The sequence below is a fragment of the Eublepharis macularius genome, chromosome 11 (genome assembly GCF_028583425.1).
Source record: "Eublepharis macularius isolate TG4126 chromosome 11, MPM_Emac_v1.0, whole genome shotgun sequence".
Taxonomy (NCBI): domain Eukaryota; kingdom Metazoa; phylum Chordata; class Lepidosauria; order Squamata; family Eublepharidae; genus Eublepharis; species Eublepharis macularius.
The window spans coordinates 60492767-60513491 of NC_072800.1; the positions used below are offsets into that span (position 1 = coordinate 60492767).

Genomic DNA, 20725 nt, shown 5'->3' on the forward strand with positions numbered 1-20725 from the left:
CAGCATGATGGGTGCAGCAACTAAATGACTGCCACAAAATGGCTGCAGCTTATCTTCATTCGCACAGTGGAGATCCTTGTGCTGTAGTGGCAGCTGCTACTGAACCAATGTTTTTTTTTTTAAATCTGCACAGTCAGTCAAATCTCCAGAGGCCAATCAGAAGACTTGCTGGGAAAAAGTTCCTCCTGACCCCATCCACTTTCTAAAAACACTTGATGAACACCAGGAAATATGTTGGTGGGCAGTTATGGGCACCACTGGTGTAGTGGCAGGGGTGGTCTTAGTGATTCTGGGGTCCTGGGTAAAAAGTCCAGGATGGGGCCCCAGAATCACTGCTGCCTTCCTCTTCCGCTGCTGAGACTCTCCATATGAGAAGGATGGGAGCCATTGCCAGAGGCCAGCTACCTGAGCCTTGGACAGAGTGGGCACAAGTGGCTGTTGCAGTGAGCAAGCTGCCCAAGTCCCTGATAGGATAGGTGTGAGTGGCAATGGCAGGAATCTGCTCCACCCCCTTGTCAGGGGATGTAGCTATGAGTAGTCAGGGGATTCCCCCCCCCCCAAAAAACACAGGAACCAGGGGAGCTGCCTCTGTTACCCATTAGTTAAGGCCACACCTGTATAGTGCCCAGGTTTGCCAATAATACATTGTGGAGGGCTTCAAGAGGATCTCTCTTAATTGAGTGAGTGGGCAACAATATGGCAAATGAAGGGCAAGATAATATACCATAGAACAAGAAAAGATCTTGGGTCATAGTGAATAGTTATAATATGAAAATGTCTAAGTATGCAGCAGCAGTGAGAGAAACAAAGGAGACTCTATTATGGGGATTTATTATTAGGAGATTATTAGGAAAAGAGCTGAAAATAAAATTGCCAATATTATAGTGCCCCCTATAGATCTATGGTGTGGCTTCATTAGGAATGCTGTGCCTAGTTCTTGTTATCACATCTCAAAGAGGATATTGCAGAGCTGGAAAAAGTACAAAGGAGGGCAACCGAGATGACGAAAGGACAGGAGCCCCTTTCCTATGAGGAAAGGCAGAAGCATCTGAGATTTTTTTCTGTTTAGAAAAGAGATGACGGGGCAGTGGAGGGGAGAGACATGTTAGAGGTTAATAAAATTTTGTATATGGCAGTCAGTGCTTTCCCCCCCTCACATAGAGAGTGTTTTTTATCCCTCCTCCATAATACTAGAACTCAGCAGCATTCAATGAAGTTGATAGGTAATAGATTTCAGGAGGGACAAAATAACATACTTCTTTTTAAAGGAGATTAGACAGATTCATGGATGATAGGTCAATCAATGGCTACTAGCCATGGGAGTAAAGAGAACCTCCCTATCCAGAAGCAGTAAAATGCTGAAGGAAGCAACATCACTGGAAGGCCTTCACTTTTATGCCTTGTTTTTTGCTCCTCCAGGTAGCTGGTTGACCACTGTGTAAAAGAGGATGCTGGACTAGTTGGGCCACTGATCTGATCCTGGATGGCTCTTCTTATGTTCTTATTAGATTACCCATAGGCATGTGCAGGGGTCATTTCATAGAAAAAGAGCTGGAGGAACTCATTAGCATAACCTATTAGCATATGCCACATGCCTTGCCATCACCGGAAGTGTGTCATTGGCATAACTGATTTGCATATGCCACACCCCCTGACATCACCTATCCTGGCTGTTTTGGACGCAATCCTGGCCATTCAGGGCCGAAATTAGGCCCAAAAAGGCAAAAGGGGGCTGAAAATGGCCAAAAAGGGGCCCAAAATGGTCAGGATCGGGCCGCTGCTGAACAGGAGAGTGTTCCACCACCCGTCAGAGGCCCGATCCAGGCTGTTTGGGCCCCAATCCAGGCTGAAAGAGGCCCAAAATGGCTGAGAGCCTGGTGGGCAGAGCCACCTGACATGTGACCTCTTTGGGGAAGTGCTGGAACTGCGTTCCAGCGCGTTCCCCCTCGAAATGAGCCCTGGGCATGTGAGTCATTTTATATCAAATGAGGAAAAATAATTACTTTTTGTTTCCTAGTATAATCATCTTGAGGTGATTCTTAATTGCCAAAGGTAATCAAGGCAGTGGCTATCTCAAAATCTGAATATGAGAATCTCAAACCGCAACTCCCGGTAGTCTTCATTGAGTTCTGTAGAACACACCTCATGTCTGGAAAGTGTCTCAGAGAAAAGCCTTTTCCCTTGAGGCATCCATGCAGGAAACTTGCAATGCTGGCTACATTGGCTAGTGGCTCCTAATTCCTGTCAGACTGTAGATCAGTAAGGACTGGCGGATTGGGGGGAGGGGCAGAAGTCTGGCCTGCAAGTACAAGAAGCAATGAACAGCACACTGCAAGGAAATCTGGAAGTACCCTTATTCCCCACTGTAATTTTTTTATGGGAATGGGAAAGGAACGTTGTACATTTACATTTAAGAGTGAGAAGATATGGACTATATTCTGTTTTAGGGGTAAATTTAAGGAATTCATCTGAGGTACCCTACAAAACCTTATTCATCCTGTATTTCTACTGTATTGTACATTCAGCAAGTGGGAAAAAGTTTGTTTTCTAAATTGTGTATAACTTATAAACCAGAACATGCCACCCACGCTCATTCCAGTAATCTCACTGAGGTCAGGCCGTGTAGTTTTCAATCCAAGGCAGAATTTAAAAAAAAAACTTTATGCCACTTCTGCTTTGCTTCCTTATGGATCTAGCCTGTTTTAATTCTGGATCGTTCATTAGTAACAGCTTGTAAATTTGGGTTTATATGCAGCAATTGAATATGTAAATGATTTGTTTTATAACATCACTTTTGTTCCTCAGCATGCTCTGAGTGCTAAATCTGTACAATTTGCACTAAGCCTGAGAATAACCCTTCAGAAAATGAGACTGTGACATTGTTCAGATGAAGTGCTAAGTTCTGGTTTCACACTACATGAACAAGCCCTACACTTGCATTCTTGTTCCTATCCCCACCCCCTGGCTCCTACATGGTTAGTCAGTTAATGATTTCCACTTTAGTGCAAACCATAATTTAACCTTACATTTAGGCCTCCCACTTACCCTCTGGGCAGGGAATTACCAGCTTCCAGTCCCAATTTCCTGCCCTTCAGGAATTGAGGAGCAGGAGAAAAAAAATAGCCTCCCTATAATGACACTCTAGGAATTTTCCCTTGTTTCTATGGTAAATACCACAGACATTATGAGAAGCAGCCTAGAGTGTCACCTGGTTGTGGTATTTAATCCTCCCCAAAGTCCACCCTCCCCAGGCACCACCTCCCAAATCTCCCAGCTCTTACTCAGTGTTGGGAACCTATGTATTTCTGAACTGCCGCTGTGTAGCTAGCTTCCGTACCTTTCTGTTTTCCTTATGATGTCATTTGTTAGCAAGGGCAGGGTTGATGGCAGCTTGCCCATTAGCCCAGCTGGTGTCAAGGACAAACCTGACAACACAGCAGAATTTCACTTTCTAGCAACCTGTTGAAAGAACAGTCAGCTCCAAACATAAAGGAATGCAAACAGTCATCAGTGAAACAGTTCACTGCCTATAATGACCACAATTCTGTCATACTTGCTGCAGGAACTAGAGAGTGTCTGCTCTGTAAGATGCAGGTAGGGAAACAAGGAGGAAATGAGAGCTGGGGTAGCATAGTGGTTAGAGTGTCAGACTAGGTCCTGGGACAACTGGGGTCTTCAGAGGACAGTGAGGACTATGTCCACTGCAAATATGGTGGGTATTGGACATTGGGAAGGTCAGTTTTGTAACCCCTCAAAGTAGCTTCCAACAGGCAGTACAGTTTTTGACACATGAAGAGAAAATGACAGCAAAGGGGGCGCCGCTGGCTTTCCTGGTGCGAGAGGGACGGAGAGAATCTCTCCATCCCACTGGCACCGGGAAGGAGCAGCCCCGCGGCACCGGCTCTGCCCGCTGTCAGAGGGACGAGGAGATTCTCCTAGTCTCTCTGACAGCAGGCAGAAGCGGCCCTGCAGTGGCAGTGGCTCTGCTCACTGTCAGTGGGACGAGGGGAGTCTTTCCTCGTCCCTCTGACAGTGGGCAGAAGCAGCCCTGCAGCGGCGGCGGCTCTGCCCACTATCAGAGGGATGAGGGGGGTCTCTCCTCGTGCCTCTAACAGCGGGCAGAAGCGGCCCCGCAGCGGCAGTGGCTCTGCCCACTGTCAGAGGGACGGGGAGATTCTCATCTCTCTGACAGTGGGCAGAAGCGGCCTCATGGTGGAGCCTCCTCGTCCCTCTGACAGTGGGCAGAAGCTGCCTGCAGCACCGGCTGCTACCAAGTGCGAGAGGGACAGAGAGATTCTCTCCATCCCTGTCACACCCGGCAGCAGCAGCCTGGCAGCACTGGGGTGGAGCAGGGGGTGGGGGCTAGGGGTTGTGGGGTGTTTAAAGGGCCTTGCCCCTTGCACATGGCAGGAAAGGGCCCTTTAAACTATCAGCTGGCAGGTGGCAAGGGGAAATCCTCCCCTGCCACCTGCCAGCTGATAACTTAAAGGGATCTTTAAAGCGCCACGAACATGAACACCGAACATGTTCGTTAAGGGGACATGTTCTGTTCTGTTCATTGTTTGTTGTTCGTGGATGGCAATGAACAACGAACAAGGTGTTCGGAATTTCCCCCCCGTTCATGCCCATGTCTCTTAGCCTAATTCACCTCACAAAGTTGTTGTCAGGATAGAATGGAGCAGGGGAGACTGATGTGATAAGCATCTTGGTAGAAGAGCAGGATATAATTTTTTTTAAGTGACATCAATAGCAGATACATCTTGCTGAGGATTTACTGTTTCAGATATTTTATCAATCTTGGACATAGCCAGAAGCAAATGGTTCTTGGCCCATGGCCCACAGCCTATTCCATCGAATGAGCCAGTCCATAACTCCAGATTTAGAAATAGTTTGTTCTTTTGTTTGTTGTTTATTGGATTATTATTTATATAGCACTTTTCTGATATAAGCCACTTTGGGTCCTTTTTGGGAGAAAAGCAGGGTACAAGTACTGAAGTAAGTAAATAAATAAATATAATCTGGCTGTCACTCTGTAAAGCAGCTGTGAGGGACTGGTCTGAGGCCCAGAGAACATGCTGTAGCTAAGCAGGTCTGGTTTAGTCAGTGCCTCCCGGGAAATCTTCACCAGCCACTTTGAATTTGAATGAATGCAGGAAATAAATGAAATAAAACAAAAATAGAAGAATTCGTCTACTGCCAACTTGGCACAAAAGCCTTTTAATTTACCAATTGTCATTACTTTATTTCAGTTTCAATTTAATTAGTTTTAAAATGTTGTTATGGTAAATCAACACTGGGCTAGAACTCTTCAAATTAATTTAAAAACATATCTAACAGTGTTACAAATTATAACAATTCAACACATTGGTTGAAAAGCTAATGTCATTGTTTCATAGCAATGAATAATTCATTTAGTTTACTCAAACATATCAATATCAAGCTTTTCATGATTTAAATATCTTTTTGTTGTAACACATGTAATGCTTTAAAAATACTTAACTAGAAGTTGACAATATTGAATTCTGAGTAAATCTGTTTAGGATTGCATTGCACCTAGGATTGCCAACCTCCAGGTGGTGTCTGGAGACCTCCTGGAATTACAACTGCTCTCCAGGCTACAGAGATCAGTTCCCCAGGATAAAATGGCTGCTTTGAAGGGAGGAATTTATGGTATTATACCCTGCTGAGGTCTCTCACCTCCCCAATCCCCACCCTCCTCAGGCTCCGCCCTGAAATCTCCAGGAATTTCCCAAACTAGAGCAGGCAGCCCTAGTTCTACCATTCTAAGCCCATTGATTCTGCTATGGATTGCAATGCAAATCATCTCTTGACCAATCAAATGTCCAACAGCTATTAAAATATATGCCAAGAGAGCCATGGTGTATGAGTCATGGTATAGAATTAGGGGTGCATGTTCTGAATGACAAATTGAGACGGTTGGAAAGGCAAAAGTTAAAACAATAGTATTAATGGACAACCCCTAAGGAGAGATTCTCACGGCTCTTCTAAAATTGATATCATCATACTCTTTCACTCTACAGGGTCATATGTACTGATACTGAAGAATTCTTCCTTGATGAAGTATCTTTCCATAAGAGGCTTAGTAGGAAGCATGTTTCATTAAGAAAGAACTCACCAACATCAGCTTTAATGTGTGGAAAATGACAATAAAAGATGCAACTAAAATCCTGTTCAGTCCTGTAGATTCTACCCCTACTAGCAATTGCTTTCCTTTTGAAGGCATCGTTAAGATTATTTATGACAGAGTAATGGGATATTTTGATAAAACTCAAACCTGCTTTTCTTCATGTGGTATTACATAATTCTCCCTGGGCATGATCACATGATAACCAGCTCCGGCATTACGGTATATTAACATTTGTTAATAATCCTTAGTGTTTATTAATGAACAGGTGGCCTTTAGAAAACAATTTATATGTTCAAAGCACTAATGCCTAAATAAATATAAGGCTCAGCAGATTCATCCTGCTAGGATATCTCTTGACTCGTTATGCATCCAGCTCTGCTTTCATTATGTGCTATGATCTTATGACTCAGTGACAGAACTATACATTCTTCAGTTAGAATAAGCCAGCATCCCTGAAGTGAACAAGCCATTCCTCTAGATCAGGGGTGGCCAAACTTGCTTAATATAAGAGCCACATAGAATAAACATCAGATGTTTGAGAGCTGCAAGACATGATGTATTGAAGTGACTTCAGAGGAATTTGGGGGATTTGGGGGAGTGCCCAGAAAGGGGTGGGGGTTTGGTACAGTATGCTAGAAGTGACATCATTGGAAAGAGATGGAGCTTGGGAACTGCCATCACTTGACCTTTGATCTGGAAGTGAGATTACAAAAGTCACTCATTCACAGGAGAGATGGGCTTCCTCCTGTGTAAACCACTATGCAAAAGATTCATGCTGCAAACTTTGATTAAACAGCCAGGGAGGGAAGCATTGGGATCACTTGCCTTGCCAGCCCACCTCCCAGCAGCCTCCTGGCCCAGCACCATGGCCTTGTCTCCAGTCCGGCTCAATCATGCCAGCCCTGCACCATGCCTGCCTGCAGTTGGCCTAGCCACCCAGCCAAGGGAAGGAGTGCATGTGCGTGCCTCGGCAGGTCAGCCATCTGGATCCCTAGTTCACCTCTTGCTGCTGCCGCCACTGCAGCCGAGAACGTGGAGCCTCTGGACGTGAGATCCCTTGCTGAACTATGTGGCCACATGCTCTCCTTTCTTGCTCTCTCTTTTATCCTGGTGACCTCTGGTGGAGGGGAGAAGCTTGCAAGCTTGCCTATTTCATCCTCCTCCCCTGCTAAAATAAACTATATGGCCATGGCAATACTCAAAGGCCTTTGGGAGCCATATGATATGTCTAGAAGAGCTGCGTGTGGCTCCTGAGCCATAGCTTGACCGCCCCTGCTCTAAATCATCTGTCTTTCAAAAACTGTGGCTAGATTAGTACTGATATATACTTCCAAGCAAGTTCTAACTTTTTAAATTATGGCAGTTTCTCCATGTCTTAAAAATAGTGCCCCACTCATAGAACACTGGTGGCTCTTTCGCGCAATTTCTGACATCACAGTTTCCAAAACAGAGGCAGGCAGTTATGATTCCGTTTTCATGGGAATCTGTTTTTATATATACCTATATAAAGATGGCATATTTCTTTGCATTCTCAAAGCTGATGACTTCTCTTCAAGACATCTTGAGTCAGAGATAGTACTTTCTCAGGATCTGTTCAGGGGTGACTTTTAACAATGTGGCAATCTCTACAGCATGGTTCCTTCCTGCTTCTTTTTGTAACGTTGGAACGCCTGAGTCTTCTGGAAAGAGCCCTGCTCATGACTAGAGACAGGCATGAACAGCAATACGAACTAAAAAAAAACACAAACAGCCCAATCTGCTGTTTGCAAACATGCTGTTCGTGAGGCCCCATTCTAAATGAACAGGTGGTCGTTACAAGCCTTGTTCGTTGCTGTTTGTTGCTGTTCATCAAGCCAGACAGTCTGGCACCTGTAATCAATTCCCATGGCAACTCAAGACAGTGATTGTCGGAACTCTGACTGAACTCCTGCTGTTGTCGGGGAAACCCAAATCTAAGCCCAATTTAGCTTGATAGGCAGGTCTTCCTTCCAAGAGTGGACTGGAGCTCCAAATTTGTTACAAGAGGAAAAGACCAAGGGGGATGGGGGGCTCCCAGCTCTGGCTTTCAGGGAGAGACAGCTGTTGTTAGAGAGACAGGGTGAGTGCATTGGAGCTTGAATTTTCTTTGTGTGTGGTGGCATAGGGATCTACCTCTTTGGGTTCCAGGGCTGCTGCCAGGTTCTGGGGCCAAGCTATTATTTATTATTGGTACCTTTCCTGATGCCTGCTCAGGCAGGGTTTCTGGGAGTGGTGAAGTAGGGATCTTGATGGCTGGAGGAGAGCCTGCTGGCCCCCATGAACAACGAACAACGAACAATGAACAACGAACAATGAACATGTTCGTGACAGGATCATGTTCATCAGTGTTTGTTGTTCGTTGTTTGTGGATGGCAACGAGCAACAAACATCATGTTTGTTTGTTTTGTTTGTGCCCATGTCTACTCATGACACAACTCCTTCCTGTGACAAAATTACTTCGATGTCTAACTTCAGATTTCCAATCTTACTAAGCAGTGTGAGATTGCTCTGCAGCAACTCCTAGACCAGTAAAACAACAGAGAGTCGTGTGGCACCTTACATTTATTGTGGCATAAGTTTGAAGGCCAGAGCACACTTCATCTCATTCAAGAAGTGTTACTCTCAGTGGGCAGAAATATTGACTCTTTTGATAGGATCTTGTTTTCACCTCTTCTTTACAACTAATGTAATGTTGTGTAGGGGCTAAAGTGACAGATTAGGATCTGGGCAACCCATGTTCGATTCTCCACCCTGTCATGGAAGCTTGCTGGGTGACCTTGGGTCAGTCACATACTCTCAGCCTAACCTACTTCACAGGTTTATTGTGAGGAAAAAATGGAGGAGAGGAAACTGCTGTAAGTTGCTTTGGGTCCCCATTGTAGAGAAAGGCAGGATATAAACAAAGTCTAAAAAATATATCTCTTTGACTACTGGGCTATCTGGCCTCTGTTTGTCCTAGCCAGCCTCTTCCTGACCTGCTGCTGCATATTTGTGTATGACCATTAAATGTAACACTTCATGCACCTGAGGAAATGGGCTGTGGTTCCTTAAAGGTTATGTCTCAATAGATTTGTCAGCCTTCAAAGTGCCTCATGAGACCTTTACTATTCTAAAAACGAGTTTTAAATTGAACCGCCACTTCACAAATTAAAAGCCTTTAAAAATAGTCCTAGATGGGTCAGGGCACCCATCCTGACGACAGGCCTAGTTTAAACCAAGTTTAAGTTTGCTGCATAGATGACTCTAGAAGACCTATGTTTATGAAGAATCCATTCATATAGATGGACTTGCATATCTAGTACAGTATGAATGACCACTCTGTGTTTGGAAGGGAACTTCAATGGATTGGAAGGGTGTAACTCTTCTTAGGATGACACCGTAATTCCTGCATAAGAACTGCCATTAGCTCGTGGAAATCTAAGGATCTCCATTGCCATTCATAGTGCAAAGCAACAGTGTGGTTAATTCAAGTTATCAATATTACATTTTGCCCAAGTAGTTCTGTGAGGGAGGAGAGGTTCAATAAATTTTCTCATTCCCAGCTTACCTTTGTAGTCCATAATTTGACAGTCCAGTCAAATGATGATGTGACAAAGAGGTGGGAGAAGTCAATTGGACCGACGGCCATGTGGCAGTTGATTCCAGTGACTGGACCTTGGTGGCCTTCAAAGATTTCACCGATGCCCGCTTTACTGCAGAAAAGCAGATGCAAGCATTTAAGAAGGAGCCAACTCGCAAAATATCCTTTATCCCAGGGTGCTGCTGTCTCCGTTCCCTTAGTGATCCTGCATTGCACCTTCAGTATGTATAAGTTCAAGATTAACAATTATGCACAAGGCTGCAATTCATGTACTTTCATCCTCATTTACAGCCAATCCAACACTATGGTGCTTTGTAAGTTTACAAGACAATATCAGTGTTGGGACTTGGAAACAAGGAACCCAGGTTACTATCAATTCAGCATCCTATGCATCTTCGCCTAGGCTCCGTTAACTCAGTTATGCTATGACATACAACACAGAGAACAGGTGTGCCTGGCTTGTATACTGTAAACTATTTATGCTGGTGCAATTAGAGTAATATTTTGATAGTTTTTGTCGAATTATATAAGCACTAACTGATGTACCTATAATGTTTTTATGGGAAAAGGAGAACACTAATGTAAAGAACAAAAGTTTTATTTATTTTATCTTTCTATTTCTCCACCCATTTTCTTTGTTACATGACAGCAGTTCCATGACTTAAGCTGTCAAATGCCAGGGACACTGGTAGGATCCACCAGGCTTGTATCCATGGGGAATCTGTCATCGCTGCCAACATAGACCCTCATCTGGAACATATGGGTTGCAGACCATGTCTTGTTGGCATTCCATAGCTGCATATGGGACAGCTGCTACTACAGCTGCTCCTCTCTTAATGTTTGAGGGGGAAATGCGTTGGGGTTGGAGGGAAAACTGAACTGAGAGGATATGCACTGTCCTCTGAGGCTGAAGCAAAGCAAGCGGCAGGTCATTGGTTTCTCTTTAGTAGTACAGCTCAAGATTCATATCTGCTCAGGCCTTGGCCCCTGTCAATTTTGGGTTGCTTTTTGTGAGTGTGTGAGAAGCAGGCTTTACAAAAAAATTGACATAAACCCGCATGCCTCAGGAGACACTGTGTGGGAGGGAGATCTTCTGCCCTTCCCTCTACTGTTTTGTCATTCAGTGCATCTGCATACTTGCTATCTTCTTTCTTAACACAGGTGGCAATAACACAGGCATCTGAATGGAAAGGTAATTAATACTGGCAATATAACGATAACAAACTGAAGTATCTGAATTATTGCATATAACAAACATAATAAATAAGACTATGTAGTATGGAAACATGTGAAGTCATAGCATTAATTCACAACAGGCACACTGAAAAGTTCAGAATTTAAAGAAGTTTTTACAAGAAGCAACTGCATTGAAATAGTTAAAACATAATCATATTCATTTCAACAAACATGAGGAACTGATCTTCCTCTGAATGGCATCCAAGGGAAGTACTTAAAGAGTGTATGGGAAAGGAAAGGAAGTCATCTCACATTCAGCTCTTTACCTTCAGTGGTTCAGACCAAGATGTTACATTTGACATACAGCTACCACTGAAAATGGCAGTCTTGTGTCAAGTTCTTCTCTTTCCCTGTAACTTTTAACTACACACAAACTTCACATGAGATTGTCATATTGTCTGTTTCTCCTCCTCCACCAACAGCAGTCAGTTATACAGAGTAGGAGGGAACTTGGAAGGGAAGTGTACAATACAGCGGTACTTGTTGAATGATCCTGAACATGTCAATAGAGGGAGGACTCAACACTGGAAAGCCGTTTTCAGCAGTCAAGCACAAATTCCAGTTCTGCTGTCACTCAACAACTCTCACCTTTCTCCATTCTCAAATGCCTATGAATGTTTATCAGATTGTGGCCTTTCTAAATGTGAAAGCCAGAATAACATACTATAGAATAGGCTAAAATTGAGAATACACTGATTCCAATACCTGCTGTTACCTTTGACCAGATGCTCTCTCTCAGTTCAACCTACCTCACATAGTTGTTGTGAGGATAAAATAGAAGGTACATGCCACTCTGAGCCCCTTAAAGAAACAGCAGGATAGAAATGTGAAGGAAAGGTAGGTGTTTATTTGGAAGTAAGTTCCATAGGTTTTATTTTACACCTACTTCCAAAATATGCTTAACCTTGGACATATATTTGATTTCCCTACAATTACTTTCTTTGTATTGCTGAAAAGCCACAAACTTTCTATTCAAACATCCACCTTTTCACTCTCTACCATGCTCTGACAGTTAGAGCAAACTCATAAGCAACCATAGGATTATATCAACTAAATTGTCACAAAGTTGTGAGAAGCTTTCAAGCTGTGCAAATTTTCTTCTATGGGCCAATACGGCTAAGTGCAATCTCTGTCAAATTAGAGTACATAGCAACCTGTACAAGAGATGCCAGGAACACAGTGTGGTTATAAAAAGAATCACCTTCCATGACGACACGCTGTGTAGACCGTGCCCTCTTCACTCCCAACCACAAAGTTATTGACGTCTCCAGTTGGGAAAGCCATTCCAGTAACCGCTACTGGCTTGGATTTGTTGAACATCAGCTCCATGCTCTCCTACCAAAACATGGCAAGTGTTTCAGTCCCTTATATTCAAAACAGTTGACAGTCAGAGGTAAATTGGCCCTTTAACTTGCCAGGCAGGACCAGTTCCCAAAAGGCCACTGCTCCAGAAAGTTGCTGGTGAGCAGAAGCAAGCAACTATAGACTTACTAGTCCCCTAAATCTATGTTGCTGCTAGCCCCATGCCCAGCCTGAGGAACCCTGTGTGAGGGCATCATCTCAGCTGGCCTGATTCCTGAGCTGTTTTGTCAACCCACTCCTGATTGCAGTAAAAGAGCATTTGACAAAAAAATTTCCTTAGGAGTGCTGAAGAGAAGACTGCTTCTTACAGCACTATTTTTGGTGTGTATGTATGTGGGGGTACACATCGTTTAATTATTTTTCACTAGCCTTTCTCCTCATGAATTTACTTAAACATTCCATTTGGAATGACCATATAAAGGTAGTAGCATCTTAAGTGTGAGTGAGCCCTTCTCATGTTCATATGGCTAACACGTAAACGGAGCTCTCTCATATTCTAGAAATGGGAGCAGGGAGCCTCCACTTCAGGGCAAGGAGACCTTTCTTATCCAGAAGGCTGAGCCAAATTGATTTTGGGACAGCACTGTACTTTTTAAGGCTGTTTTATGTTATTCTGTATTGATTTGATAATGTAATTGTGTGTGTGCAAACTTGTGAATTGTCTTGAGGATGAGGACCTTTGAGTGGAATGGCAGTTAAAAATGTGAAATAAATAAATAGAAACCCTTAACTTCATAAACCTTTGGGCAACTGCTTATCTTTTTTTTTAATTCTCAGAGTAAGCACATAGTTTAATTTAACCAGCCTCCATAGCAGTCACAACATTTAGTCAGTTATTAGTACTTTCAAATCCATTGTTGGCAGTGCCTTCTGGGAAAAGACATTCCTCCTGCTTTTGCATACACAAGACTGCATGCCTGTTCTGAGAAGGAATCTGTTGTACCATATGGATACCATATCCAAACACATGAAGCTGCCTTACAGAGAGACAGACCATTAACCTGCCACGGTCAGGGTTGTCTTCTCTGACTGGCAGGGTTCCCTGTGATTTCAATCAGAGCTCATTTACATTACCTGCTCCATGACTATTTTTAAAAGTGCAGATTCTGGGGAATGAACCCAGGACCTTCTGTACACAAAGCAGGTGCTTGACTTTTGGACCAAGGCCACACCCCTGCACAGGGCTTTTTTTCTGGGAAAAGAGGTGGTGAAACTCAGTGGGTTGCCCTCTGAGAAAATGGTCACATGGCTGGTGGCTCCGCCCCCTGATCTCCAGACAGAGGGGAGTTTAGATTGCCCTCCGCGCTGCAATCTAAACTCCCCTCTGTCTGGAGATCAGGGGGCGGGGCCACCAGCCATGTGACCATTTTCAAGAGGTTCCGGAACTCCGTTCCACCACGTTCCTGCTGAAAAAAAGCCCTGCCCCTGCACAAAAAGAAAGAATTCCCACCCCAACTATTGTTTTATTCATATGCATATCTGCAGTGTAATCCTAAGAAGAATTATACCTTTCTAAGCCTATTGAAACTAACAGAAGGGTGTAATTCTTCTCAGGATTTCACTGTTTTGTCAATCTAATTATTTTTTTTCCCAATCAAGTGAGAATCTTACCAATAATGAACATGGGAACAAAAAGCAATGTTAAATGAATAATATATTTGTCTAACTTTTGATATGCTCTGCTTGCTTAGCTTAGTCACAGAGGGCTAATCAGAAGCTACTTTTTCTATGATGGCTTCCACTGTTGTCCTACCACCTAGTTTATATTTGTTAAACGATGCCATAGAATAAGCGCGATTTATACCACAGATGACTTATATGATTACCTGTGCTTTAAAGTGGATTATTTCATTTTCACTTGAAACTGACCTGCGTATTAACGCATTACAATAATTACATGATTTGTGGCAGAGGAAATGGGTTTTGGCTCTTAGAGGAGCCAAGGGCTGGAAGCAAGCTGCACTCTTTCAAGTGCATCCACAGGGTGTTTAGTCCATCTAGGATGTGAGGTTTTGGCTTTCGAGGACGATGTTCCATTAAGTAGGGATCAGCTTTAACCCCAAGACTTTCTTCTTGTGTAGGTAAAAACAAAACCACCTGTGGAGTTGAGAGCATATCCAGGCTCCAAGAACACATTTTGCCATCTGTGGAAACGGTAATGAGGTTGTGAGCATTCTGTGTTCCAACGACATTGACGCAGTATACAGGGTGCTGGAAAATACACAAAGTGCCAGAAATCAGACGGTGCCTACTTGCATTTTGAAAAAAGTTAATTTCTAAATGACACGAATGTTATTTGGAAAGGAGATCTGGTTGTCACGCAATGCCCTGAACTCCTACTTTTGCCATACTGGAATGGAACGTCTTTGTATTGCCAAAAGCTTGCATGTGCATTAAGATATTCAAAAATGTTTTTTCAAAGGCTCATTTTACACCATCATAAACTGACCAAGATGATTGTGGCTGTGAAAATGTTGCATTAAGTGGATGAAATTTTACCCACAGGGTAAAATGTTTTTTGATACTTTAAAGTACTAGTGAAAGAGACAAGTCTTCAAATGGGGTAAAAATATGTAGCCTTCACTGAAGAAAACAGTTGTCGCTTTAAAAAAAAATCCCATACCAACATTGACAGTTTGGCCACCGTACAACATATTTTCAAAAACATTCCAGTGGGGAAAAAATGGCAACACATCCATCAACTTTCCTTAATCCTGGGCCAAATTTACTCTCTCATTTTCACTCTAGTTTATCTGAAGTAACTTTACCAATCTGCACAGTTATGCTAATCTATGATGGACTAACAGTTAATTTCAGAAGCCATGTTTTGAATTGATGCTCCAACCTTCTGGGAGCAGGAAAGTGGATTGAGGAGAATAATAACTGCCATGGGCAAAGAAACCAGTAGGAGAGGGTCAAGAAAGGGTAATTTAAAGCACTCCATCTATTGTCTCATATTTTTGTTTTTGAGCTTTCCTCCCCTTTTTAACAATGTGAGACTAAGCAGTCACTTCAGGGCTGAATTGGATTTTTCTTTTTGATTCTTCTCAAATTGGCCAGGAAAGCTTTTTTTAAAAACCTGCACATGGTTTTAGAGGGGTTGGCTAAATAGGCTTAGTTATGCCCTAACTGGGGCTGGCAGGATTGGTGTGTTTGGTGTTTGTTATTAAGTTAGACTGGTGAACACCCTGAGGCATCTGAGCATGAAGGGAAGATACCCAAACTCATGGCTAAATGGTTGTGGGGATGGAGGTAAAGCAATTACTATGCGTTATCTTTTGAACTCTGTGGGGTTGAGTGATGGTGTTGGTGGGCAGCGTCTCTCTGGACAACCTTAGTGCAGGCAAGGAGAAGCAAGGCATGGCCTGGAGTTATGTCAAGCTTTGAGCCAGAGTAGGTTTGCTGAAATGCTGGCAAACCCAACTGGGCAGACTTTTAGGGAATACACAAAAGTGGGAAGGGCCAAGTTTAATATGTTGTGCAGTTCTGTTATTACTTAATCCTACACTCATGGGTTTGGCATTTGGGGGGGGGGATACAGGGGCAATGGGAAGTGCTAGGCCTCAAGCATGCCTGACTTCCTTTCAGTTTCATGTGTGTAATTGTTGATTGTTGTTTTGGTGGCAGAAAGGCATATCAAGGTGTTAAAGAGCATACTGAACTTTAGACCAAAAAAAATCTCCTTGAAGCTTGCATGATGTCTTATGTAGCCAAACTGGTATCCTTTGTTCCTTTTCTAGAACTGAGGTCATATTGATTACTATCACCAATGTTACCTCTAAAAAAACAACTGCTTCAGTTGAATTTTTAAGCAAGCATGAGGAAAACCCTTGGAAGCAAACTTTCCCTCCTCCCACTTTCTGCTGAAACCCTTTCCTTGTGAATCAGGGGGCTGTGTGTTGAGAACAGCACATGGGGACCAAGACAGAGGGGAAAATCAGTGAAAATTGTTCCTCTTTTCATGCTGGCTAATGTGCCTTTCAATTAGGATCGAAGCCAATGTAAACATCCTATCAGAACTAGTAAGCCTATTAGTTCTCCCTAGAAAGAAAGGTGTGCTACTGAAAGCTATATATTCATAACTGTAAGGCAATGGGTAAGCAAACTGAGTAATCTATCACAGGTAGGCTTTTAGGGATTGAATGGTTTGGAGGTAACAAACCCTTTCATTTAAAAAAAAAGTCTTTTTTGTTTGGTTAAAGCTCCAAAATATTCTTGTCTGACCCTGCTCTGTTTAAACAAGAGGAATCTCAGAAACTTGAGCAGTGTATTTCTAATTAATTTTTGAATGGCTAGATCCTTACATTACCTACGTCCTCTCTATTTCCCCTATCCAGAATACAATCATCGTATTCTCTGTTCCCATTTGAAAGCCACAATGTAGTTAGGTATTTTGGACTCAAACTCATATCTATGAATACTTTTTGATGTAATCAATTATATCTTGGAAATCAACAATAAATGATCCTTGAATGTCTTAATGCATAAAGATTGTTTTAGTCCTTTGTCTGCATGTGAGTAGACCTACTAAAAGGAAATTACAGACTTTATCCCTTATAGGATAAAGGTAAGCCCAGCCAGGCTAAAGATCTTATATGGCAAGAGCAACTTATATAATCATTTCAAAAATTCCTCTTGGTATTTTCATATATCATTTATAGTTGGCTGCAAGGGGGGAAAGCACACATGAAAGTGGACTGTCTGACAGTACTAAGTGGGTGAGTTGATTCTGATGCTATAGATTTTAAGCACTTCCAATGCTATTACATCTTTATTTTACCAACAGTCAACACTGGCATATGAAATAAACCCAGTCAGCCCATCACTAGCTTTACAGAACATGTGCCCCTCTCCCTTTGGTGCTTATACATCCTGGTAATCTACAGTGCTTTGCTAAAAACACTTTTCTGGGAGTAAACCCCACTGAGCAGACCTGCTTAGGATTGCACTTGAGCTAGGAATTGCAAAGACTAAAGCAAGCAAAGTTCAAATAGGTGGAGCACCATTCCATCACATGAGGACAACTCAGTGTTCTTCTCACAGCACTTTCCTGTGCAGTGCCTGGCTTTAATCAGAGCTGTCAGCTGTCAATTTTGTAAGCAATCAGTCTCACTCCAGAACTGGAAAAGATGTTTCAAATGCAGAGTGGGAGGCAGGGGAGGGAAAGAGGGGGAAACCGCCAACTGTACTTTGCAGAGAATCTCACTGGGCTCCTTCCTTTCCCAGGAGAAGATGCCATCTTGCTTTTATTTATTTTGGAAATGAAATCATCATGCTGGAGGGTTTTTTTCCTTAATTAAAATTTCCTGTTATCCCAAATGCAGATGTGTGGTGGGTGTGAAAGGAAATTAGTGAGTAATGTGTGGTGGGACTCCCTTTCCTTATGAATCCTGGCACCAAGGCAAAGGATAAGCTCAGGAAATTTGGTAGCTGGTGGTTGGTAGATTTTGTAGTTGGGGATAGGAAGGGGGTTAATTTTTATTTTAATATAGACGGAAAAAGTAAATTTTTTAAATGAATATTGAGTTACTGGTTGGTGCTTCAAATGGCCTGCATGTCTCATTGCATTCAGAAGGATGCAGGATGAACACATATCCACATAGCTCTGATCACAGGTTTTGAAGAATTTTCAGGAGTCGCTGTCAGGAACGTTCTCACTCAGCCACTCACAAGACTGGGTCAGCTTGCATTTACTAAAGAAGCGAACTTGTGTCAACAGCAAGACTGAAAACGAGCTGCCTGAACTGGCCATGAATTGGTCAGAATCGCCCAGTCTATCAAGCCTTCTCTTTGAAAAATTAACATGGGAAGGAGTCATTCATATGTCTCGTATTGGGAACAACATAAAAACCTGGTTGGCTCCAACCCTATATGCTCTTTTCTTATGCTTAAGCAAATATATGAACTCAGTAGGTGACCTTGGGTAAGCCACTCCTCTCAGCCCCAGCTCCCCAGCTGTATTGTAGAGATAATAATAACACTAACTTGTTCACCGCTCTGGGTGGGACACTAATCTGTCTAGAAGAGCTGTATATAAGTGCAGTTATCATCATTATCATTAAATATATTGCATGACTTCTGCTGTTGTTTACTATTTTTTCCCTTTTCTAAAAAAGGAGGTGACCAATAAACTCCTTACCGTATGAGCAGCAGCAGAAAGAGGTGTGCGCTGAACTGGTGTCCTCCTGTGACTGCGATTATCCCACAGCACAATTTGACCAGAATAAGTGCCTCCAACAACCAAGTTTGGATGAAACCGTGCAAAACAGACAGACATCACAGAAGACTGGAAAAGAAACACAGTAGGCAACAACAGAAAGGTTTTATAGCCATTATTAAGTCACCATCTTTGGCTTCCTGTTTATAAAGACAGGGCTTGTTTGCAGCACAGTTTCACTTGAATGCTCAGAGCTTGGCTTAAAGATGAAAGTATGGATTGACTAGAGTTGTTAGATGGCAACTGCTGGATGTCTGGGGTGGTGGGGACATGAGGGGAGTGCCATCAGCGTGACAGTGGTCCATCACTTCCAGAAAAAGCCATAGGGTCTCCAGCGATTCCTATTTTTCTGGGGTAAAACACAGAAGTGATGTCACACCATTATGCCAATGGGAATTTTTCAATTTCTTTTTCTCCTTTTGGCCAATAGAGTGGTGGCAGAAAGCAGGGGTTGCTGGCGGGAAGTCTCCCACCATAATGTAAGACTTGGCAATGGATTGACTCCATTGAAAAACACTGTGCTGGAAATGGGAAGCAGGTGATCAAGAAGCTCTGCCTGTGATGCTGATCTACACATGCAGCAGAATAAGGAATGTAATGGTAGAGTCCTGCAGTGCCAGAATGGACTGCCACTCCAGACTAAATAGGGGAGAATCACATTTCTCGAATGCTGTCCAAACGTTAACACTCTCTGTGAATGAAAAACTTGATGGCAAGCTGAACCTTCCTCTGTGGCATGCTACACAGCCCTGTGGTGCAGAGTGGTAAGCTGCAGTACTGCAGCCCAAGCTCTGCTCACAACCTGAGTTTGATCTTGGTGGAAGCCAGGTTCAGGTAGCCGGCTCAAGGTTGACTCAGCCTTCCGTCCTTCTGAGGTTAGTAAAATGAGTACCCAAGTTCCTGGGGGTAAAGTGTAGACGACTGGGGAAGACCATGGCAAACCACCCTGTAAAAAGTCTGCCAAGAAAAAGTCATGATGTGATGTCCCCCCATGGGTCAGTAATGACTCGGTGCTTGCACAGGGGACTACCTTTACCTTTACCCTGTGGCATGCTAATTTTTCATTTAACGATAATTTTTCTAAATGAGGGTGATTAATTCATCTCCCCCTGCAATATAAAGTGGCAAGTTCACACAGCAATCCCTGCATTCTCCCACCTCATTCTGCTACAAGAGCAGGTTTCTTTCACACATGAAATCCATCATTTGATGCTGCAGTCACCAAAGGATGAATTTGCTTGCATCTGTACATCAACTGCAAAGAACCATTCAATTGTTAATGGAGGCCGTTGAAGTCAATGGGCTAAACAGATTGGAATTCTTCTTAGTATTACACTGTTACTGACAAAAAATACTGGTGTGTGTATTCTGAAATAATCTTAGCAGATTGTGTAAGTCTTCCGGACTTGCCTACTCCCCTTTTTACTGCACAAAAAGTTTCATGTGCTCCTTGGTTGCTATTATGTCCTACTTCAATACCTTACCAACTAAGAGCCGAAGTATTATCATTATTCAGTGGCCAAGTGCAACATCAAAAATGTAGTTTTCATCATTTTAAAAGGAGACCCTTTGTCAAAAGTGTATCTACAGGCATACTCATTGTGACAGTGGCACAGCAGCAAAGAGCACTTAAAATCAGCCACTGTGCAGCTGTCATTCCATTTCTACACACTGCAACAACCCTCAAGCCCAGATCGTACATATTATCTTTTCATATCATAGTCTAAAGGAGTCGCTTTAATCAGACTACCACAGGCTTCAGAACTAATGACAAACCATGTATGAATGGCAGTAGGGTCAGGATTTTGAAAATGAATATCTGCAGCAAGGGATGCTGTCTCCAGCTGTTAGCTGGGCTGATGTTTTGAGCAAAATAGGACTGCTCAAGCCACAATAATAAAGTTGTCTCTTTATCAGAAACCTGCTGGAAGTTCAGTGGAACCTTTACAGGGCCTTCTTTTGGAGGAAAAGGCACCTGAGACTCATGAATCTAGCAAGGGAAATCAGTTTACCCAGCTGATAAAGATGTGCATCCCCATTGCAACGCTTATTCAGAGTTTACTGAATTGTATGGATGCCTCTGTCTTCTTGAGATCCATGTTCATATTTCCTTGGAACAGTTGGATGCCATCTCGGTTTCATGGCAGCCAGTGTCTGCACCATT

At 43.0% G+C, this 20725-nt stretch overlaps 1 protein-coding gene across 4 annotated transcripts in view; it reads right to left on the bottom strand.

Annotated features, from left to right (window-relative positions):
* The window catches only part of DYNC1I1 (dynein cytoplasmic 1 intermediate chain 1), a 221015-nt gene that overhangs the window by 50399 nt on the left and 149891 nt on the right, over positions 1 to 20725 (bottom strand). For all 4 annotated transcript variants that reach the window (XM_054991386.1, XM_054991385.1, XM_054991384.1 and 1 more), the window contains 4 exons: positions 18484 to 18630; positions 14442 to 14555; positions 12184 to 12317; positions 9714 to 9858 (listed from right to left, as the gene is read on the bottom strand). In XM_054991386.1, coding sequence (XP_054847361.1) covers positions 9714 to 9858; positions 12184 to 12317; positions 14442 to 14555; positions 18484 to 18630 — 540 coding nt within the window. The remainder of the gene's footprint in view (positions 1 to 9713; positions 9859 to 12183; positions 12318 to 14441; positions 14556 to 18483; positions 18631 to 20725) is intronic.